This window comes from Colossoma macropomum, unplaced genomic scaffold (assembly GCF_904425465.1).
Source record: "Colossoma macropomum unplaced genomic scaffold, Colossoma_macropomum, whole genome shotgun sequence".
NCBI lineage: Eukaryota > Metazoa > Chordata > Actinopteri > Characiformes > Serrasalmidae > Colossoma > Colossoma macropomum.
Window position 1 is genome coordinate 18,561,367 of NW_023494790.1, and position 24,973 is coordinate 18,586,339.

At 41.0% G+C, this 24,973-nt stretch overlaps 1 protein-coding gene across 3 annotated transcripts in view; it reads right to left on the reverse strand.

Moving 5' to 3' along the window:
- The window catches only part of nrxn1a (neurexin 1a), a 197,089-nt gene that overhangs the window by 60,217 nt on the left and 111,899 nt on the right, over window positions 1-24,973 (reverse strand). For all 3 annotated transcript variants that reach the window (XM_036572434.1, XM_036572433.1, XM_036572432.1), the window contains 5 exons: window positions 14,322-14,444; window positions 13,525-13,906; window positions 12,460-12,650; window positions 12,043-12,216; window positions 8,967-9,086 (listed from right to left, as the gene is read on the reverse strand). In XM_036572434.1, the coding sequence (XP_036428327.1) occupies window positions 8,967-9,086; window positions 12,043-12,216; window positions 12,460-12,650; window positions 13,525-13,906; window positions 14,322-14,444 (990 nt within the window). The remainder of the gene's footprint in view (window positions 1-8,966; window positions 9,087-12,042; window positions 12,217-12,459; window positions 12,651-13,524; window positions 13,907-14,321; window positions 14,445-24,973) is intronic.

Consider the following 24,973-nt stretch of genomic DNA (forward strand, 5'->3'; position numbering starts at 1 on the left):
CTCAGGGAGGCGTGGGCTTTCTGGATGGTGGAGGAAGGCACGGGGTGAAGCGGTGCGTGGACGGCTGCGGGACGGTCCTCAGACCCAATGGCCGGCAGGGGCCCCCTGAGGACCAGGCACAGGGTGAGGGGGAGCAGGGTAGAGCCCAGCCAGAGAGAGGTTGCTCCAGTGGGCTGCGAGCATGCTGCTCTTCCAGGCATGCTTCCAAAGTGCGCAAAGGCTGGAGCTAAAGAGCTAAAGCAGTGGAGGAATTTCCTCAGAGGACCTGGCAACCCATGTGCTCTCTTGCACTTCTTACCCTTACCGTATAATGGCCCAATTGTCAAAGAAAGACGACCCGAACAAACAGGATCCAGCCCGGAAACTTCGAAATCCAACTTCCAAAGAGTTCTCAGAGATTCTTCAAGTGTCAAAAAAATGTTTTGCTTTTACATCACATCAGGTATACGAAGGCAGGGGAACATGCTCTACATTCTCCAGAAAACAGGACATCCTTCATGTGAGGAAAAAAAATCATTAAAAGCCAGAATCCACAGCAATACTCCAGTCAAGCATGGGAAGCAAGCACATCAGCTGGAAGAACAGCAAGAGGGGTCTTCGTTAGAGCCCTTCTGATAGTCCTGAAGTTTACCAGCAAATTCTAAAGCCTTGATCCGTGTCCCATGAAGCCGAGGCTGCATCCCCACAAGCCCTGGGGAAAGACTGGGGACTGAGAGACTAGCAGAAGGGACGGAGCACACAAGACGAGCTCACTGCTGCAGCGTTTAACTCCATCCACACACACACATGCACACTCTCACACACACCTCCACACACACGCTGACTGCTGCTGGCTGCAACTCCGCCGCCTCTCAGAGGAAACATTAAGCTGGTACGTCACAAAAAAGAGCAAAGAATGAGCGGAAAAAGGTACAGTAGAGTGGGACAAAACACAACGAGGCAGTCTTCTGACGATCTTTGGAAAAGTAGGCTGTGCGGAAAGAGTGTTCCGCTCGCATGTGTGTGCGTGTACGCAAGAAGGAAGAGGCAAGAAGCAGAGTGGCGATAAGAGGTATTGAGCAAAAATTCCTTCTCTCGCGCTCTCTCTCCGCTCTCTTTGTTTCCTCTTATCTCTCCTACAGTCTCTTTAGAGGAGAGCAGCCCCTTTCGGTGCCAAGCCACGCAGACCCGCTGAATGAGTGGAGTGGAGAGAGAGAAAAAGGAGCGAAAGAGAACGATGGAGACTGGTTGGGTTTCTCTCCCCCTCCTCCTTCTCTCGCCCTCTCTCTCTTTCTCTATCCCTCCCCCTCTATCGTGGAAGAGTGCACGACTGTGTAAGGGTGCCTCTCTTCTTCTTGTCCATCCTCCCTCCACTCTCTCTCTCTCTGGCTGTCTCTGTCTCTCCTGCTCTCTGATGGGCGAGCGAGGTGAAAAAGGGGGCGGTTCAGGCAGGTGCAGCTCAGCTGAGTCTCGGAGAGAAAAGAGGGGAAAGGAGACAGAGGCTTCAAGATTAATATGCTAATTAAACCTTACAAAGTTGTGTCCTCTCTGAAGAGAGAGAGAGGGAGAAAGAGAGAGAGAGAGAGAGCATTTTGTGTGTATTGACTGGGTAATAGACTGATAAACAGATTTGAAAGCTTTGGCAACACTCCAACATATGGTGGTCATGCCAATAAAGCTTCTTTGAATTAGAATTTAAGAGAGAGAGGGAGCGAGAGAGATAAAGAGAGAAAGAAAGAAAGAAAAAGAGAAAGTATATTTTTTGTATTGACTGATTAAAACTAAAACCTTTATATGTCCAAAGACCAGAAATCTTCCTTGAATTTGATAGATAGATAGATAGATAGATAGTTTTTTTTGCATTGACTGATTAATAGACTGATTAACAGACAGACTTGAATGTTTTGGCAACACTTATATGGTCAGTGCCAATAAAGTTTCTTTTTATCTGAGAGGGTTACAGCTAGACAGACAGGCAGAGAGATAGATAGATACATATATACATAGATAGATAGACAGATAGATAGAGTGACAGAGACAGAAAAACAGAGAGAGAGAGGCACATAACCCTCCTTGCTGCTAAATACATGTCACCACCTGAGAGACAGTGGGTAACAACCCCATACCCCCACCCCCATACCCCCCTCTACTGACCCCACGCTCCATATCCCCCATTACGAACTTATTTACGTAAATTATAAATCTATCATTTGTTTATTAATAAGTATAATTACAATTACAAAGATAATAATATTGTAACATTGTAATTATAATACTGAATGTGCTTATTATTTGTGTTAGTTCTTCTTAGCTTATTTTGTTTTCATTATTGTTTTCATTGTTCATTGCCACTGCTCTGATGCTTCAGCAATACCGTACTTCACAGTCATGCTAATAAAGCTATTCTGAATAGAGAGAGAGATAGAGATAGAGAGAGAGAGAGAGAGAGAGAGAGAGACCGAGAGAGGTAGTAATAGTATGTTCTTGCACAGATTGATTAATAGCCTGATAAACAGATCTGAATGCTTTGGTTAGCTAAAACCTAATATGTACAAAGCCAATAAAGATTCTTTGAATCTGACAGATAGAGAGAGAGAGCGCTCCTCTTCCCACCATGCATGAGTTTCCATGCCGAAAGCACAGTCACCGGGGTGAACTTCAGCACCACGGACAGTGCCAAGCCAAAGTCAGTGAGGTGGAAACAGTGGCCTTGCCTCAGGGAGGGCAGCACAGGTACACCAGAAAGCACTGAATAAACAAGATGCAAGATGAAAAAAGGAATTCTCATTGGTACACTCTTCTGCATAAAATGCAATGTTGCCTTTCAATTATTTATTACTCACAATCACCCAAAGAATTAAAGAGCACAAGGAATTCAGGACAGTGATGCGCAGGGCAGGTGATAAAAAGGAATGACGGGAAGTCACAAGGTTCATCATCACTCACAGCCTGGTCTGGGAAGGCAGCTGGGATTATGATAGTGTCAACTTCTATGCCGACAAAAATGCATAGAGTGTGAGGATGGCATGTGTGTTTATGAGTGATAAATCCTGCAGGTATGCATCCCAACAGCAGCTGGAGTCACATTATGAACACAGTAATGCTGAAAGTGTATCTCATGTCATTTCCTCCCGCACGTGGCGCAATCTCTCTTAGCACTTAGGATCGTTAGCACTGCATAATTATAGCTGACAAAGCCGAGTTATCAGATCCGCCTCGCCGGGGGCTCGAAAAACACACTCAAACTTCAGAGGGAAATCACACCACTCCGGTTGGAACACTGCGTTTGTCTCTGGGATTGCAGCAACCCACAAAACACGTAACATTTCAGCACTAGCAGTGTAAGGATTAAGAATCGACGTGGGATCCAATCTGGTGCCTTCATAAACTAATTTCCCCCTGTGAAAGAGTGCCATTTCAGGGGGGAAAAGTAACATGATTTTGTAGTGCTTACAAGGGCTCCACCTAGTGGTGGCAGGCTGCGTCACATCACAGCGTATATCTGTTTGGATGCTCAGTCACATGTTCCAAGTCACTCCATTTCAGCTGACCTCAAAAGCTGATTCAAAGGAAGTAGAGCATGTTTGAACACAAGGGTTTGCATGCAGCATTTTGAACCAATTTGAACAGTAGGGGGACTCTATAGGTGGATCTGTCTTTTCCTATGTTTTTTTTTTAAACACTGACACAAAGTGTTCTGTCGCACTCTGTTGGGACTCTACATTGTATTGCATTTAATAATATTCTGTTTAGATGCAGTTGGATGTTTGAGCAAGGTCTTTTAAAAGAAGAAAAGAATGATTTGAGGGGGGAAATTTTTCCCATGCCCCCTCCTTCGATTTCAGGACAAAATGGTACAGTGAAAAGGAAAACAACCCTCCTCTACCCACCCAATCCAAGCCCCCAGCTAACTGGGGAATATTGACTTTTCTTTTTTTATTAAAACTGAGATTGCAGATAGCAGAGAGCTAATTAAAAATGATGCATGGGCTTTGTAGAAAGGATGTTCCATTTGAGAGGGGACAGGGGGCTGTGTTTTTGCCGATGAATAGCACAAACGTATCAGATTTAATTTCTCATACCAGGGAATATGTTATCTATTCATATTTCCATGTCAACGTGACCATTTTTTATCACTACACAACACATAAGGACCTTATCTGCGCTCTGTCTCTTTAATTGTACTTATACACAGCTAATCAGCGTGCAGTCGCCTCTGTGGCCTGTCCTCATCACTCCTCCCCCATTCATTACGATATTCAGAAGTGTTCTGTGATAACCTGCCGAAATCAAAGTGCCGCTTCACTCTCGGAACTTGCTGTGATGCGAGGGTGTGTGAGCAAGAGTGAGTGAGTGAGTGTGTGTGTACGAAAGCGATAAGGAGCAGATTGACATAATTTCAGATTTGGGAAAATTCACACACCAATCAGTGAACAGTTTGGGTGCGGAGGTGTGTGTGCATATAGGGGGTAAAAACTCCCTTCTGTAACTGTCATCTCCCGTTTATGGCTGAAAGCATACTGCAAAGGATCATGGTCTGGCAAGTGAAATCTTCTTAAAGGAGCCATATATTACATTTCTCTTGCAATTATTTATTTAGTTTTCCCCTGTGGTCCACATATGACCTTTTCCAGCACCTCTTTATCCCTTAGAACTGAACAGGCACTTATTGTGCCTTGACTGATACATGTAAATGACCCTGTTCTGATTGGCTGCCCTGTGTTGAACCTAATTTAAAAATCAGTCTGGGCTGAAACATTACTTACCACTTCAGCATGAGTAGGCAGGCCTCACTGAAAATTTCAAGAATGGGCCTCCTGCCTCACCTCATTTGCCTTAGCAGAACATGTTACAATATTAAAACACGGACAAATTTCATAACCCTGCTCCTTATGATGTTATATCTCCATAATTCCAACTGTTACTTAACATGCAGGCTGTGAATGTGAATATAAGCAGCATGACTGCATATCAATACACTGTATACAACTGACCTACATTGTAATGTTTCTTCTCTTGCATCTTGGCCGATGAAAGTAAACGTTTTAACGTTTTTGCATAGGGCAGATATATTATTCAAACACACTACAATTTCAAAAAACACACTAATTTATCCAGCTATAAATCACAAAATTGAATTGGAATAATGGAAATATTCTGGTTTACTTTATACTTTAACCAAGCCAAAGGATAGAAGGGGAGGCTAGAGAGAGTTGTTAGCATACATAGTGGACACCACACAGTTCCATTTCAAGAAAACACGACAACATGACAAGTATGTTGCATTATTTAAGAGCGAAAAACTCTCTAAAATTTGGGATTTTGTTTAGACAGCTCCATCACATCAATTCCATTTGACAACTACAATTTCAGTTACAGTTATGAAACGCCACTGTTAGAACAAAAAGTCATGTCTCCAGAATGGTAACTTTTCAGGAGAAGGAAAAACATTCTTAACATATAATGGAAGTTAATGTAAAAAGATTTTTTCCAAGTAATTTTGCACCACTTCTTTTGATCCATTCATAGTGAAATTTTTATACAATGTAAAGGGTAGATGGTGTTTACAAATAATGGTGCAAAAACCGACAAAAATGAAGATACAAGGTTCTGTCTCAACAATGACAATATGCTTCCTGTATATCTTTATAACCCACCTTAATCTCTGAAAACTAGGTGGCATACTGCATTCCCTGTTTTTGCTGTTTACTGTTTCTTGGCATCATCTTCAATTGAATCTTGTTTTTCTTACAGACCGTCACCGGGGCAAATCGCTGAATATTTATGTGGAGTGGCCCAATAGAAGGGCAAGAGAAAGCAAGATGCACTGCTGCCTGAAAATTAAATAAAAAAAGGAATAATCTTTATGGGCCCTTGTCTGTTCAGGACCCTTGGAATTGTGTTGTTGCCAGTGCAACATGAGAGTTTTCCTTGATAATTTTTTTTTAAATAAGCAATCATGTATAATATTTAATAGTTGGAATGATATTATACGATATTTTAATACTCTTACAAAAGTCACATCATGAGAAACATTACATATGTTGCTTACATCTAAGCCAATTTCACTTGCCAAGATATTATTTTTGCAGTGTAGTGAGCATGATGAGCCATGCTTAAGACATGAAGTGTGGTCCTCAGGCACAAACGGAGCTCAACACACTCTGCTTCAAGCAAAGTGATGCATTATGAGAGTGGAGAGAGAGAGAAGACATTACTTCCATCTGACGGACAGATGTGCATATGTGTGTGTGTGTGTGTGTGTGTGTGTGTGTGCATATGTGCTCCACACATTCAGGATTCACTGTGTCAGTGTGCCCAAGCCACGCCTCTCTCACTGAACCACGCTTTCACAGGCCGCAGGTCATTTGGCAGGACGAATGCATCTATACATCTGAATGAGCTGATACGCGTGCTCCGTGTGTCTGAGCGTGTGGGTGAATCCGTGACACAAAATGGAATTTTTGTTTGTTTATGTCAATCTCTCTCAGAGCATGAAGCTCATGAAGCGGCACACACAGCAGATAATCTACATGACAGTTTAACAGCAGGCTGGGAAACACATACGCACGCACACATACACACGCATACACACAAGTTCTGCAGCCAATAGCAGAGCAGGAGAGACAGAGTGACTCACACTTCTCTACGCTTCAATGACAAATCCTTGGGCTTATGGGTATGAATGACTGCTTAATATGTCTTCTGTTCAAATATACGAATGTGACAGTAGGTGTGAGAGAGAAAGAATGACGAATTTGGCAAGTTAACAGCTGGGATTGTGTGCGCTTAAGACTGTTCGCCACGTCCTCCCTGCCTCTATTATAGATTGTGCTGGCTCCTTGCATATTTTAGTCGGCCAATAATATCATCTGTAACTCCCACGGCATATCAGTAACCTGCCAAAATGCACCGATACACAATTGCCTGTTTTATACACCTCTAACGTGAGGAATTACTAAAGATTTAATGATCTCATGCTTGTATGGCAAGCCTTACAGAAACTGCTAAACTGACAATCACCTGTCTACTTTCAGTGCAGCACATTAAACACAAAGAGCTGTTATGGTTAAACGGCTCATATCTTTGATATTTATAATTATTATTTTTAACAAATGAGTTTGATGTAGCATTTAAACATTCACTTCAGTTCATAAAATCCATATATGGAAACAGAGCTCCACAAACAGTTTGTTCTGAATTTGCTGTTGTTGTGATGTTATAAAAACAAAATGCATACAAAATTTATATATATTTATCCATCCATCCATCCATCATCTAAACCGCTTATCCTTCTGGGTCGCGGTTGGGTGCTGGAGCCTATCCCAGCTGTCATTGGGCGGAAGGCAGGATACACCCTGGACAGGTCGCCAGTCCATCGCAGGGCTATATATTTATCTATTTGGTGTAAATTTAAAATACAAGAAAAGTGGATTTTAAATGATATTAGACTCTTAAAACAACAAAAAAAGACACGTAAATTTAACTTTTAGCATTAGGATAACATGTTATTACACCCAAAGCCATTTTTATACAGACAATGGATGAAAAAATCAGACAAATAAGAGCTAATTAAGAGAAATTAAGCACTAAGAATGCTGGGAAGCTCTGCCTCTACAGTATTTGTATTATTTAAGACTTCTGGGTTTCTGCTGTTTGAATTTGAGACATTTGACATCTGAGGACTTTCAATCATATTTAACATTTGGTAGTTGAAAACAGACCACCTTGTCAGTCAGTAGAGCACTGTATAACTATCTCCTGAAGTATTTTTACTTTATTAAATAATATACCCAAATGTATTCCTTAAAATTGTCATTTGCCACTATTTTCAATCCAAGGCTTTGAAGAAAAGACAGAGAAATAGGAGTGAAGCAGCAGGGAGAAGTGGTAGTGGAAAGAAAAAAAAAATGGAGAGAGATGGAGGGAGGTTAGCCGAACCCTCTGAGTGAGTTCCTCTCATCTCTGTTGCAGGCAGGGGCACGGGGGACGCACGGGGAGCTGTCTGTGTGGTTTCCCAGAACAAAGGCATGCTCTTATCAGGTTGGCAAAGCCCGCAGTGTGGATTAGCTGTGCTGGGTCTCAGCCTGTAACAGATCCGCTCCTTCTAAACCAGCTCAAGGACTCTGGGCCTCCTTCAGTTTTCTGGCACTCAGCACTTTCACAACACACGAGCGCTTCCTAGCTCTCAGACCAATTTGCATGCAAGAGTCAAAGCCTGTCTGTTTTGTGAAGACAGCGCAGTAGCGTAAACATGCTCATAAACACACAGAGAAACACACACGCACCATCTTGAAATGAGTAATATAATTCATACCAGCCAGAAACTGTCTCATTATAAAGTCATTCTGCACTGCAGCGGAGGGAGACATATGACTCCATGAACTAATGCCGCTCTTTGTGCTACTGCATCAACAACAGCACAATCATGCCCCCTAGTGGTGCAGCAATGGGAAGCCTTGAATAATTTGAGAATTGTATGAATAATATTTTATATGAAACTGTACCGACAGCCTGTAGTCAACAGCAGCTGTGCGACAGCTCAATAGAAGGCAACAAGACATTTCAATTTCAAAGAAAAGTAATCACAGCAGAATGGACGCCTGAAGGGAGGATTTGCTTGACTTTGCAAATGAGCTTTCCTTAGAAGGACGGTGCTAAACCATGGTCCCATTCCATCTTCTTTTCTCCAAAAACAGCTGAATCAGTGTCGTACCTACAGAGTGTGTGGGCCTATATACTTAGAAACAATGCTTATGACTGTGTGTGGGTGGATTTGCTTGAACACGGCAAATACGGATTTGCATTTCCAACCCATTTTTCACAGAGGATGCTACTTTTTAGCTTGTTGATCTCCGTGGCTGCGTAAGTTCTGAATGTGTAGAAGTATTCTGTGCATTTAGGTTTAATCACCTGGTGACTCTCAGAAGTTCAGTTAACGTATCAGAATGTGTTCACATAGAAAAGAAGCATACAGGTGCACTCACCATCGTTGCAAAGAGGCCCTCCAAACGATGTCATGCTGCAATCACAGGTAAAGCCCTCCCACTGCTGCAGACACACACCCTGATTAGAGCAAGAATCTTCCTGACACGTAGTGCTGGGGCCTGCAGAGAGCAGAGAGAGAGAAAGCGAGAGAAACAGAAAGAAAGAAAGAACATGATGGCCATTTAAAGTCATGGGCAAAAGGCATGAAAACAAAAACAGCAGTCTGAGCAAGTGCTCACTATTTTAGCAACAACTGCACTATTCAAAATAAAGGTTCCTAAAAGGTTCAACGCTTAGACAAATGATTCTAGGACAAATGTTTAATTGGTTTGGAACCTTTACATTATGTGCAGGTGCTGTAGCCTTTAAAAAGCTTCTTCACACTCACACACCTCATTTACAGAAATGGTTCTTTAAAGAACCATCCATCATAAGGAAACCAAAAGTGTTTTTTTGGTTGCAATGTACCAAAGAACCCTTTCAGCACATTTAGTTTTAAGAGGAATCTCTTAATGTTCCTCTCAGGTCCAGGCCTGACTATGCTTGTGACTTTTTTTTAGGACTGCTTTTATATTTTATCTGTTGGAGTTGTAGTGGAAGTAAAGCTGAGTCCAGTAAGGTATAATAGATTATATGTGTGAATGATTTTAAGGTGATTAGGAAGACAAAGGAAACATGTTAGTATCAGGAATCTGTTTAGAAAAAGTACTCATACAAAAAAGGGGGGGTTCTACCAATTTTCAAAATTTCTGAATAATTCAGTCACAGAGATGTAAACAAAGTCATTCAGAATGGTATGATGCGAAGTTGCACATTGTAGAGAAACTTACTGACAATTTTTTTTACGATGGAGGTGACAGGAACCAAGTTTACAATGCACACATACCCTATTCTATTCACTATTTAAAATGACCAGTGAAGTTACAAATGTTTTCTGAGTTTTATAACATTGACAATGATAAGGATAAATTATTTTGCCTTACAGTGTCTTGTGTGTACCTGTCCACTATGAATGGATTAAAAAAGAGCTTTATTGCATGAACTTTATTGCAAAACTATTGTAAAACAAAGTCTCAGGCATTAAGAAACGTATGTGTAACCATTTAGTGTAATAGCATTATGTGAGGTAGCTTTTAGAGGCTTTAAATGCTTCTGGTTCCAATGACCACAACTGGCTCTGTGAGTTTCTGCTGAAAAAAAACATTTCACATCCAACCACTCTGAATTACCTTGTTTACATTTTAATGATTTAAATATGCATGGATTTTTGGAATTCCCCTTAAATTAATTAATTTTTAACACAAATGTTAAATTTAATAAAATAACAGGAACCACTTTACGTCAGCATTATAACTTTTAGTACTAAAAATAAATATAACAGGGATTATTGCTTTATTAAAAGGCTACTCATTAGCATGTGCAATCCATTTGCATACTATTACCAAGATTCTTGTTAAATCAGAATGTAGGTGCCATAAGTTCAGAGTAAATTCATTGCTCCACTGTTTTTTACAGTGTAATGATTATATGGGCCGCTGCATTGTAAAATATGATCTGAAAACTTATTACTTGTAGCATCGGTATCGGTCTTGGAGGCAATTTTAGCATCAGTGACAGCTTGGCTTCGGTGGCTGCGGTAATAATAACGGGCCTCTTTTGTGATAATGAAGTCTGTTCCTGATATTGTTGAGGTGGATCTAAAAAAGCACCACTGCCCAGGGAAATGAAGCCCTAAGATAAATGGGACTGTCTGGAAGCAGCTCATTTTCTGCTTGGCATCTAGTGGTGGAGCAGCGAGGCAATGGGCCGCGCGTATTTCAGCCTGCAGAAGCACTTCTGTTCCCATTACTCTCCCTACTTCAGCAGACGCGTAAAGCAGGCCTTCATCGCATAGACCCCCTCTGGTCTCCATCGGCCAGCCAATCGGCTGCGCAATCCGGTCTACAGGGGAGGTGAGGAGTGCTGAGGATTCAGCTAATGTCATCCACATGATCTCACTTTTCCCTGTCGCTCCTCATCTGCATGATTGGAGACTATTATAAAGTCTCCATGTGCAGGACCAACAGAACAGCTTGGCCTCTGAATCAGAAACCTCACAGGCTCACTCAAGTGGATTTGTATCTATCTGGGTATAGTAATCTGGATTTGCATTCATATGACAAAAGATTGATCCATAACCGCATGGGGAGTCCCATCTCATTTTCATAGGACAGAGGTGCTGGACTACTGCCATCTCATTTCTATTAGAGGGGTCTAGACTACATGCAGTGGGTGGAGAGGGATCAAAGCCAGGAAGGAAAGGGGGCCAAACACATGCCTTCATTAACAACAGAACATAACAGATGTGAGCTCCAAAGGAAAGAAAAGAAGAAAAAAAACAGTAGTGAAAGGTAAGTGAAGGAAACCAACACAGGACACTTTGAAGACTCTGGGGCTGTAAATACAAGATGTCCCTTTTTTTTGGTGCTTGTATTTACTGTGATGAATTAACTCCACTGGCAGCTAGGGCAAAATAGTGATCTACAACATTAGACTTTCACACTGGAGGAGGGGTAGAGGGAGGCACTCGGTTTAAACACATATATATCTATCTACCTTGCAAGTCAGCTTTCATCAATGCAACTTTTGTCAGCCAAACGAAAAAGAAAAGCAAAATATATAAGATGTTAGTAAAGGCACTGAAAATGTTTTTTTTTTTTGTGATTATAGAAAATTAATAGGTAAAAGTGAGAGCAGGAAAGAGGGAAAGGGAGAGAGAAAAAAGACGCAACGCAAATCAAGCTCTGGAGCGGTAGAGGGTTAGAGTTAGCGCTGAGAACTAGACAAAGAAAAGCCAGACAAGGTCCAGACATAGTGCTAAATACTACAATCAGACTACAGTCAGCATCTAACAAAGGTTAAGGAGACCACAGACTGGTAGTAAAAGCTAAAAATCGTCTGAGAGAGAAAGTGAGAATGAGAAAAGGCAGAATAAGAAAAAAAAAGTGCACATGATGTGAACACAAGGCCTCAGTATGTAGAGGACAGGTGACCAGAACCCCCAATCGATATATCTTCCCATGCTTTTATGCCCACCTTCACATCCCCTCTCCACCTGGCCTGCGGTGGTCAGCGCATCAGACAGCAAGTCCGGCAAACGGCCATTCAGGTCCACAGATGCCAGGCAGCCCTGGAAGCCCTCTTTAGAATGCACCAGCTTAGGCAGGTCCTTATACATCTCCTTAGATACCCCTCCAACATAGAGGTCACCTAAAGAAAGAAAATGACAACAGTTCATGCTGATGCAGAGAGAGCGAAAGCTTGTGATCAGAAATACAGATATGCTGCCCTCTGGTGGGTGCAAAAAATACTGCATAAAAAAACTAATGGAAAAAGCTAGTAAGTGCAATATTACATTACATACATTGTTCATTAACTCTTTTAAAGACCCAGTGAAACCTGTAATGGGAGTTTTTAAAGTTCTTAAAGGTTCTTAAAAGTTCTTGTGTGTACCTTTCAGATCCAGATTCTTAGCGCCTGTAGTGGTTTGGGTGGTGATCTTGGTGTCTATTTTGACTGTGTGGAGGTTGTTGGTGTCCCGTGAGATCATCACATTGTGCCAGTGGTTGTCATTGAGAGGTGTGTTGGAATTGCCTTTGATAAGATGAGCACCGTTCCCCAAATCTGAGACGTAGTGCAGGTAACTGTGGCCAGCAAAAAGAGAGGAAAACATTACTGAACCATCACCAACTATTCAAGTACTGCCTCACAGTATAGACTCAATATAATATAGCCCATTATTGCTGTCCCTATTAGTACATTATTAAAGGGGCCATATTCTACATTTTTCTTAAATTTTCTTTTTTCAATGTCTGCTTATAATGTCAAAAACAGCCATAATTAATTTTTAAATGGTGATTTTCCAAACTCTATTTATCCCACAAAATTAAACAGTGTTACTGTGCTTTTAGAACTAGTATTTTTTGTGAGTGTCATAACAATACTTTGTATCTCCTTTTTGTCATTTTTCATTTTTTTCCATTAATTAACAAATTCTTTACAGTGTAAATATGGTGAATGGACCAATAGGAATGCTCCAAAATTACTTGAAGAAAATGTTCTGTTGTTTTAACTTCTACGAGGTAAAAAAATATTTTTTTTCCTTCTTCTGTAAAGTTACTAATTTGGAGATATGAGGTACCGACAGCAACAGTATGGAAATGAGATACGAGGTACCAACAGCGACAGAATGTAAAGTATGTAAAAGTATGTAATATTCAAAAAGCAGTCAGCATTAAAATGAATGAAACAACAGTTTGGACTGAAATCCTTGGGGACATTGGAAGAGACACCTCCAATATTCCATATACTGTCTGTAGTAACAACACACCTTATCACTTCCACATGAATAAATGGGCTAAACTGCTATAATCTTAGTGATATGTTAAAGTGTCAATCATAACTATGATGAGTTAAAAAAAAAAAACTGTTCTTGCAGCTTAGTTTGTATAAATGGACTGGGGAACTATTTTTTTTAAATTTTACTTTGTATATCAAACTCTGGGACATGGCTCTCACCCTTTGACCAGTTCCACCACTATGAAGTCATTGCCGTCTCCTCGGTTGTACAGAATCAGCCCATCAGGTGAGGTGGTCTTAAATTGGAGGAACAGGTGCATGGAGTAGTAGGCCTGCAGAGTGGGCAGGGTCACGTAACTGGAGCGAGACTTGAAGGTCACTGGGTCTGCCACTATGCTCTTGTAGCCAATCATAGCATTCAGCTCGCAGTAGTCAATGTCCCCGTTCTTGCACAGGTCGATGTAGGACATGCCGTTGAAGGACAGACCCTGCAGGTGCCCGATGAAGTTGGAGGGTACAGCGGGCATGTAGAGCTTCTCTGTGACGATGCCTGTCTCAATGTTATGGAACTCTAGCTGCGTGTGGTCACCTGTGATTTGACCTTCAGAAGGAGACCAATCAGATGAGACACTTAGCAAAGCTCGGTATATAAAGTGGTGTTATACTGCTTTGCCTGAAGCGGCCTCACTCACACCTGGTGCACTGCACGGTCACGTTAAAACTATTTCAAAGAATGTGAAAAGACTGAAAACAAATTTCTTGATCAGTGAGAGAGGAAAATCCTTTAATATCCTGCAACTATCTTTTACAGTTTCTCACTCCAGTCAGGGAAGTTATGTGAATATAGTAAATCCTCAGAGTTTCAGCTTTCAACATGCATCAAACACGTTCTAATCCGTAAACACATGGCGGTGCAATTAAACGGAACAGCAAAAATGATTACAGTGCATGAACTGTGAAAAGATTAAGATTGGTCAGTTGTGCGTATATGTCAGAGATGAGGGGATCAGATGTACCTTCCGATGGCTGTAGGTCATCTACTGTTAACTGCAGGCTTTTTCCTCTCCTGACCACACGGACTGTGTGCCATTCATTATCGTTCAGATTCTGACCCGCAAAGATGGTCTCTGGGCCTTTACCTACAACATAGTCCCATACGACTGTTACCACAAAGCAGAGGAGCAGAGACATTTGGGGGTAATGAAGGCAAAAGAGACAAAAATGAGAGAGAGAGAGAGAGAGAGAGAAGAAAAAGAAGGTCCTACATTGTGGACAGAAAAGAGACAGCGTATGATAAATTGGACCATTTAATTAGACCACTCTTCAACTCTTTTACACCACATTCACACATAATTTTACATCAACCAGTACTGCAAAGCCCTTACTGTCTCAGCTACAGCCTAGTTCTGTTTGCATTTTAACAAAATCCAACCTACATTAGAGATACTTTAGCATAAACCAAATATCATACAGTACTATCCAAAGTTTGACACTGCTCTGAATTTATTTCCTGTCAAAAGAGCCATCATATAGTTATTCAAGTTATTCTTTTTTCAGGAGATATTTATCAGGAGATTAGACATAAAATAATGCACTTGCATAAGGACGGAGAAGGTAAAAGGAAAATAAGTGAAAAAAAAAAAACCAACATTTTCCAAAGCAGGAGTTCAAAAAATGATTTAAATATACCGTGAAAATGGGATTCCTAACAACTGTGTACCACCTGGTAGACGACCAAAACTGTCACCACCAGATAAACAGTACTTAAAGCTTTGATTTTCAAAAGATTGAGGAGAAAATCAAGCGCCACTCTTACTTCAGATCTGAAAAATTCCACTGGTTTAACTGTCCATCCTTCTATGGTGAGAAAACACCTCAAACCTATGGGTCTGAAAGGATGTATAGATGTACTACCGAGATAAGAAAATGGACAAAAAAAGAGGAAAATGTGCAAATCAAATAAAGAAGCAGCTTGTGCTCTCAGGCCAGTGGACTGACCACCCCAGAGCCCAGACCTCAACATTACTGAATGTGTTTGGGATTACTTGGATCATGACAAGCAGAAAATGCAACTGATTTTTGGAAATGTGGAAAAATATCTCTGCAGATTTGAAAAACTGAAAGCAAGTGAACAAAAAAGAATGGACACTTTCACAAATGCATAAGCTGGACAGACCAAGTACTAAAAAACAGGTATTATTTTTATATTATATTTATAGCTGAGGCTTCGGTCATATTTGGTTAAATATATTGTCACAGTCCAAAGAAAAATACGTATATTCATAAACACGTACATATAGTAACTTTACAGGAGATGGCAAAAACCTTCTTTACTTTTATTGTAAGTCAATGTAAGGATTTTGTATTTCAAGTAATTTTAGAGCACTGCTGCTTGTCTATTCACCATGACATTTTCACACAATATAAAGGACAGCCAACGTGTTCAAATGATGATGAACTAAAAAAAATGCCAAAAATAAAAATATGTTTTTATTGGACAGCGACGATATGTTTTCTGTTTAATTTCCTGATACTGAAAATGAATAATGTGTACTTAATGGCCATTTTGACTGGAAATTAAATAAAAGAAGAGTGGTCTCTGACTTTTGTACAGGACTGTATGAGAGCAACATCAAACCACGGCACTGGCTCTCACCTAACAGTAATCGAAGTCCACCAGAGCGTCTACTTTTCATTTCAGCCACTAGATGGAGACACGCAACAAGTCATCCCCTCCGCTCTCCCAGAGGGAGCTGTCCAGTGTCTGCTCGAGTCGAAAGATGCCATGCTGCATATTCATCTCACGTCCTTTCAATCCCCGAGTGTTTTAGGAAGCATATTCAAAACCCACGGACTGTAAATTCCATTCGAGAAAGCAATTTCTCGCTTGTAGAGCCTCCACCTTATCCCATGCACTTGTGCAGAAGGCTAGGGGGGAGGTGGGGGGTAGCACCTTGCTGCTCTGCTCTCAGGCTTCCGGTGGTGATCAGAGAGCGAGGAGAAGGGGCCCTGCAGGCTCTGTGATTTTCAGGTGCTCACTCTTTGACATGCCATCGTCTCCGCTCATCACTCGGCCGCCTGCTAAAAGGGCACGGGTGTCATTGTCAGAGCCGCCCGAAGCACGTCTCACTCGATAACAGGTAAAAAAGAAGCGCCATTAAAGAACTGCCAGGCTTGCTATCGATTTCCCATCCCTCTCTGCTCTCAATTACTATGAATCCAGATCAGGCAGCCATGAGTCAGCTCAGAAGGGAAAGGGGGAAAAAACGGGGGACGGGAGGCTTTAAGGTGCCCCGCAGCGCCCCCTAAAGGAATCTGTGTGCTCTACATTCTACCTCTCTGAGCACCGGAAGAAGGACGCTGAGAAGGAAGGAATTTAACAACAAAGTGGAACATATAGAGGTAGAAGAAGCACTATAGAGTAAAATAGAGTATTATAAGCTATTAATTTCAGTTTCCATTTGTGTACAGTAGGCTATCTGGGTATGATTCCAATATAAAGGTGATGCCTGGTGTAGTTGAAGGTTAAAGGGAAATTCCACAGACTTTTCAAATTTCTGCTTTAAGATGTAAACAGTAATTCAAAATGGTTTGTGTAAAATTCTCCTTTGTAGGAAAATTTGCCATATCAGAATTAGTCACAGTGTTGGTGATAGACATTTAAACTAGACATCTGAAGCGTTTAATGCCTCTAAAAGCTTAGTCACAGTTAGTTTTTACATGGAATGGTTATGAATACACTGCCTGATACCTGAGACACTGAGTGCGTTTACACGTACTCAATAATCCGATCATAATTGGATTTCTGCATTTATATTAATATTCAAATGGTCATGTAAACAGTATATTCCGATTTCTTAGATCAGAGTAAGGTCAAGAAATCTGATAAAGAGAGCTGGATATCAGCTCAGTGATCAGATTTCTCGGTGCATGTATACTCGGATTTGTTTCGTATTTCCTAGTCTGCACATGTGCGAAAACAGAATGCGGTGCTGGAAATAAGCATGCAGCGTTGCTGCGAGATGGCAGCAAAACATGACGCTGAAACCAACTACATGCTTGACAAAATAAAAGATTTAAATCTTCTTCAGCTTTTAGATCAGAGGTCACTAATAGGCGGACCGCGGTCCGCGTCCGGACCCAGACGCTGTCCTATGCGGACCTCGACCTATAACCGAAAAAGTATGGAGAATTATTTAATTTCGATGGGGTGGTCCTATTTTAATCGGCGTCACTTTTCTAGCCTTTACGGTACGGCTTTAACGGCCCGGGAAACTCACAGACCAATCGCATGTGTTGTAAATATCACATGTGGCGTTACTCAGCCAATCAGATCTGTGCATTATGATGAGCACTGAGACTGGAGTAAGTGACGCACGAACAGGGGAGGGACGAGGCGAGACACAGCACTCGGAGGAGAAAGTGAGTCAGGGGGAAGTTATTTCACATGACCTGCTCTAAAAAGAGAAAACTGACAATAAATGTTGTTTAAATATTACTGAATTGTACTTTATTTGATTTGACATTCAGTTGTTGACTACCTAAGATGTTGATATAATTACTAGGCTACTTCAGTATACAGTATATGACTCTGAATCATGAAGTTAGACATTATGATGCTCCAGACCTTTGCTTGAGGATATTTTCTCTAACTGGATCTTACTGAATTTTAATTAAAGACCCCTGTTCTAGATGATGTTTTCAGGTAAAGTGGTGCGACGTTTAAAAAAAGCCACGGCATGAAGTTTTACACCATGTTTACATCGCATCTTCTTCTATGAGTTTACTGGCTGGTTTTAAAGCAGAAATCTGATTAATGCCTGACTCATGTAGACCTGGAGTTTCCCCATTATCTGATTACCCAAGTGCATGTAAGCACATTGATTGGATTACCTACAATACGTTCATGGCAGGGAGGTACATGTAGAGAGGTTTGTAGGCAAAATAGAACACAAAGAAAACCATTATTAACATTACATATAAAATCTCAGAGGACACACATAGGTTCACTGATGGTTTTGGATAGTAAATAAAATGGCTTCTGTGTTGTAGACTTCGCAACCCCTGGTTCCTGTCACAACCATTAAGAAGAGATTCCGAGTCAGATAGTTTCTGTATAATGAACCATTTTACTACATCAGACTACTCTGAATGACCTTGTTCACATTTCAGTGACCGAATTATGCAGGAATTCTGAAAAATCTGTGGAATTTCTTTTTAAGCATTTTTTACCAAACTGCACAAATTCATGTCATTTTCTGTTATTAACTGCCACAGACTAAATCCACCTTTATCAGAAATGAAGCACTAACAAACTCTTCGAGTGTAAAAGCTTTTTAAGAGCTTTTAAGAAGCACACAGCAGACAGAAAATGCTGGTTTACTATAAGCATCAAAAAGGTTATACGAATGGTTCTGATTTGTTATGAATGCAGTATAAGAATGTACTGTTTTAACAGAAAGGTAACAGGTGATAGTAAAAACTTGAGTCATGATGGTCATTGCGGTTGTTCACACAGCTCTGCATGGGCAGCTGGACCCAGTGGGAGCCTCACGGGGGGTCTTTTGCTGCATCGCCATCATTAGTGATTTATGTCCAGACATGCAGCAGAGACCAAAAGCTCTTTCTCTGTCTGAAAAAGCACCTCGTTGCCATGGAAGTGGGGCAGATGGCCATGTGTGTCCGGTCACTTTTATTCCCATCTCCCTAGTTGGAGGAAGAGGGCAGAGTTAAATAAGCGAGAGAGGCTGGCACAAGCTGGCTGGAACATTCTGACAGGCCAGGGCCAGCGGGAGAGCACAGAGCGGACACGCGCACACACACCCATACTCAAAGCACACAAGGTCTCAGGCAGGGGAGAGGAGCCCGCCTCATTTAAAAAAAAATCCACATGGAGCAGGTAGAGGCGGCCATTTTGAGTAAGGACGTTCTCCATCCGGTACAACGATGCAATGACTCAGCACTACGGGGTCTCATTAGCCACATCTATTTAAGAGAGATTTGCACAGGTGGGGATTTATGTCATTAAAAGGAGATTAACATCCCTGATTAGCAAGGAGTCCATTATTTCCATTGAAACTCAGCTTGGATATAAGTTTACAGTGATAAATAACCAAAAATATAAAAATGATTACTACGTTAAAGCCATTAAGCCCAGCATTCTGGTCATTTCTATAGACCAGTCAGAATGTTTGTAAACGTAAAGGTTGCCTGTACCTCCATGTCAGCGTGGAAGCAGCTGAATTTAAGTAACAGTAAAATACAAACAGAACAGATAAAATATTAGCAATGATGGTAACATTTTCACTGCTGAAAAACCCACAGAAACCATTAAGTGTTTCTTTTGGATCCTTAAGTTTTTTGTGTTTTGGCTTTTTCTAATGGGTTGATATCACCATGTAAAGGATCCTAATGGTTTAACAGATGACCAATGACTGAATCTAAATGCATTTAATGGTGTCCTAATGGAATCTAAAGGTGTGCTACATGAAACTGGATGGTCTCTGTTGGAAACCATTAAACTCATTCCCTTTAGAATGCAAAACCAACTAAGTTTTAATCCTAGTGGTTTCCAATGGTTCAGCAGGGTTGTTGTATTTGAGACAGTAATGTCAAATATACCCAAGTACACAATGCTTTTGGCAGCAGTTTTTCCTGTTTTCAAAAGCAGGTAGAACTGCTATAAGTATTAATCTCAGTGAGTGAACATCCATCTTTGTTAACAGTTGCAGTTACAATTAAGTTAATTCTTTACTCTTTCAGGTGAAGATAAAGTTACCAAGCCTTCACTACATCACCAGTAAGTGCATCAGAATGACAACCAGAACAGTATGTTGACGTGTTGATTGCTATTTTTAGAATTGTTACTTTGTAAAGAGTTTGCTTCAAGGTGGCATAAGCTAATTAGGAAGCTAACACCAACACTGTTAGCATATATGTTAGCATCCACACAGCCAGCATATATTTCCACATTTTTTCACACTCTACAGAGAAAAATATCAGCTTACTTGATTCTACACATGTGGATATTTGTGTGAGTATGTGTGTGCTGGCAGAACAGTGCAGAATATCATTTCATATAAGCCAGCGAGTTAAGCTAACTAGCAAGCAAGGTAACAGATTAGCCAAATTCAGTGCTTTACAGTGGCATACAATGATCAAAAAGACTTTAATTAAATTATCAATTGCAGTTATTATGAAGGCTTAAGCTGTTTCTCAAGCAGACAGAGAATGAACTAGAACCACAAGTTTTGGATTTTTTTTTGAAACTGGTAAAGTCATCAACCTGGGAAGATTAGTTAAAAAAATAGAATTTAACAGCAAAGTTTGATTGTAATAGCTTTAGTAGCCTACAGTGAGCTTTGTTTTAGTGCTTGTCTCAGTATTCGTCCTGTAGTACCACTGCAGCACTATCAGCATTATGCGTCCAGAAGTAAGTTCTTTGCTACTGTGACATAACGCTGATTTGTCCTATAAAACAGGCTTTTATAGAGATGAATTAAAATAGCAGGACATCAACATGGCCCACCAGCTGTCTGCTTCTTTAGGAATTGTCAGTGCCATAATAATAATACAAAAAATTATAAAAATAAAACATATAAATATATATCCCTAAAATATATGGCTCTAACAAGGCAAAATACCACCACAAACTTATAGGCCAATTCTGCCGAGAGCATGAAGTGACCCCAACAGTTTCTAAATATATAACTTTCATCCTGCTGTCACTCAGTACACATTAACAACCTATGAACTGATGTGACAGCACTCTCTTAGTGCAACACACTGTCACCCTGGGGGGAGCCACAGCCCCTAATTGGCATCGGCTTGCTCTCCGTGTCAGTAGAAGAACGGCACTCGTAAACACACACTCTCTCTCTCTCAAACACACACACGCACACACAACGGAGCTGCTATGGCAGACAGAGAAAATTAATGAGGATACAAAAACGAAGCGAAGGGCCGCACAATAGCAGCCTGTTAAAACATGCAAAGCCTCTGCTTCTTTTCCTCATGGGGACCTTAAATAAAACATCTCCTTTTGCTCAGAACCAGAAGTTCCCTAGTTTTGCCATTTTGACATGGAGTCAGACATGAAGCCTTGTCCTAGCAAATGTAAATATTGCTCAAAGAAGCAAATAAGGCAGAAAATGTCATTAAAAAAAGATTTTATTGAAAGTCATTACGATTTCAGCTCTTATGAATTACCCAAATTATCATGAAAGCTAAAATGGCTGCCGCTCTAGTGGAGCGCTTCAAAATGGAGGAAGCGGAAGTTGCATATTCCAGAGAAGAAAAAAAAAACATGCAGCAAATTACAAAAACGTGCCACAACTCACAAAATAAATTCAGGTCTGTTTCCTGCACGACTTGCAAATGAAAACAGCCAAGAGTAAATAAGAGGCATGTGTGAGTGTCAACCTCTTTCTTGCATGCAATGTTAAAAGGTAAAGTCTCAGCAGGGGGCGCATCAGCGAGAGCCTTTTCCATCACTGATGTGTTTATTATACAGAGGCCCCATACCCAATCTGGCAGCAGGTGAGAACACACTTGACACTTGCGTTTGTGCTCCCCTACCTAGCGGCTGTTTTTCAGTATGGCAGCATTCCCTGCAGTTTCCCTGAATCCTTGCACAACACCCCCCAAGCCCCACACCCCATCTGGCCCCCCAGCTCGACACCTCTTTTTCCTCATACACTGCACTTCAGCACAGTCCTGTGTAATTATCTCCCAAAGTGCTGTGCTGAGCGGGAGGGCGGTCTATGTGCAAGGGAGACGCTGACAGCTCTCCTGCGGTTCCACATTTCACGCACACCCTGCAGCTGGAGCCTCGGATGTTCCGCAAAGGCTCAGGCCCCCCGATGCTGCTCAATTCTCAGTTTCCTGCTTCATCATGGGCCTGGGGCATAACTGCCCCACTCAGGACCCCTTCTCACACTACTGGAGCTTTCCATGGGACGGCAGACTAGTGGGAATGTTAGCAGTTTGGGAATGAAGTGAACAGTCCCTCAAGGCAAAACGCAAATATTTTACAATGCTGCATTCCAGACGAATATCTAACTTCCTTCCAGAAAAAGTGCAACAGAACACCAATAGAATTCCAGATTTCCCTGGAAGACAGTGATATCGCCTCATACAAAAATATCGGCTTGCAGAGAGAAGCCCACTGTCCAATGCAAATACTCATCATAAAACAATTTGAAGCTAATAAACTGCATTGTTGAGTCAAAATTCCTCCATGGTATGATATTATAACCTGTTATGTTTGCAGTGAGCAGTGTGTAAGGTGTGTAACCACAGAGGTTAAACATGAAAGCTTCTAAAGCAACATTATGTATCAATGTTACTTTAAAATAACAGCTTCAAAATCATTTTGATGGTACACTGACTTATAATAGGAAGAATAGCATCTCATCACATTTATGATAGATTGCAATGTAGGCTGTAACCTTATCGGTCTCATCCCTGTCTCAGAGTTTTGTAGTTTTCTCGATGCTAAAAGTCATCTAACCTCAGTCCATTTCAGGCTAGTATGCAAAGAAATAAATTAATCTCACGCCAAAATGTTTGGTCAGTCTTTGTCAATCTCATGGCAAATATGCCTTGAAAGTTTGCAACCTCCTGTGATAAAATCCTGTAATATAACTCTGCCTTGTAATTTGACATGGTTCTTTCTCTTCTGATGTTGCCTTTGCCAGTGTTGTGCCCGTTCCGGCTCCCTGGTAGACTCCGACTCCACGTGCATGCGTATCACACAGGTATATGGACCGTACAGATTACACTGCTGATTTCAGTTATTTACACATAGAAAACATGAAATCACAAGTGTAATCTGTAGTGTCCGCATGCCTATGTGACACGCATGCACACACAGAGAAGTCGAATTCTGTATTCTTTAACTCGTCAACAAATGCACATGTACAGTTGTCCTTGAGGGGGGCTGAAAGCGTGAAATAACATACCGCAACTGTAGGGGGACCCCCAAGAGCAAAAAATATCAATTCTCACATAATGCTCCTTTGACTCTGCACATCTGGATTTAGCCTGTATGTTCAGCCATTTTCTTTGTTTATAAGCCATCCTTTCAGATGGGAATGTGTCGTGGTCAGAAGTTGTCAAGTAGGAACTTTCCACATCCAACGTTGTGATATAGCATTAGACCTATGCCTTGGAAACACTATGCATCTTTTAAAATGTTAACAGATTATGAAAAGACTGGTTATCTCATACTTTTCAAATTTGGGATCACACTTAAAAAAGATGGTTCCTCAAGAGTTCTTTACTAAAGAAAATGTTTCTATATAGAACCGTGAGCAGGCAAAGAACTCTTTGCATCTTGAAAGGGTTCTTGAGATTGATGGAGAATGTGCTACAGATGGTTCTATATTGAAAAGTGTTCTGTATATCATCAAAAAGGGCTCTGTTATTATGATACAAGCTTGTAACAATAGAAGAATTCTTTTTGTACCCAACTTGTAACTTGTTGCTGAACTGAACACAGTTATCGTGCGTGAAATGTATTTATTTGATTGATTAACTGATTGTTGGGTTTAATTTCCATTGACTATTGAGAAGATGCCATTCAGATTAGGCTTGACTATATTAAACATGTAATAATCTAAACTGACCTTAAACTAGTTTGGGCAGCAAGAAATAAGACTTTATGTTTTGAAAAAGAGAAATACTCCCTTCATCCCTTGAGGAGAATTCCTGCTCCCGTCTTTCAGAGTGCTCACATTCTCAAAAGGGTTGAGAAAAGTTTCTATTAGCAGCCCTATGAGCCTTCAATTCGACTTGAGGGAGAAAAACTAAAATCTACAAAAGTTTAGGCCATGTCATATTTCATATTTTTTTTTTGTTATAACCCTAAAGTGAACAGCAGAGTTAACATCTATCCTTAGAACTAACCAAACAAGACATACATTTTCAGCTACTTTTAGATAACCGTGTATGATTACTTACCTTCAACTAACTGAAGTAAATGCTAGCTAGCATTAAATGACCTTACCCTATTTGCTTATTAGCTAAGTGTAGTTTGTCTAAGGTAGTCTAAGGTTTTGAAGTTTGTCTAAGGTTTTGAAGTTTAGCTAAGGTAGTTATCTGGGGTGCAAATTGCTAGGGTGACAAGCTGCCCCACATCATGTTTTCAGGTGTTCAAAGGGGCCAGTGTATTTCGCTGTTTAAATTCAACACACACGCCCTTTAGCAAATGAGCGCTGGTGTTACACTTGTTTAATAAAGATACAAGATGTGCAGGAGGGTCCAGGAGGGTGGGGGGGAAGTCAGTGGGAAGAAGACATGAAACTGTTGGAGAATCTGTGCCCCCTCCACATGTCTAAATTTTCTGAATGTAACTGTCCCACATTTTGCAGACTAAGGCTGGCCAGCACAGACTTAGCCCAACTGTGAGTCATGATTATACATGGGGTAAAACTGCTGTAATATAACCCTGGCTTATGCAGATGCTGAAGGAATCAGACTTGAGGAGCCTCACAGTGAATATCCTGTTAGAGTTGGAACGTCCCATGAGCCCTTCGCTTGCTGCATGGGTTAGTTTGAGGGACAAACTTTCATTTTGTTTGAAGGGAGGAGATTGGTTAAATTGGCAGTCACAGGGACAGGAGGTTTAGGGTTCAGTGCCCAGTTGAGTACTACATGAACAAAGGTA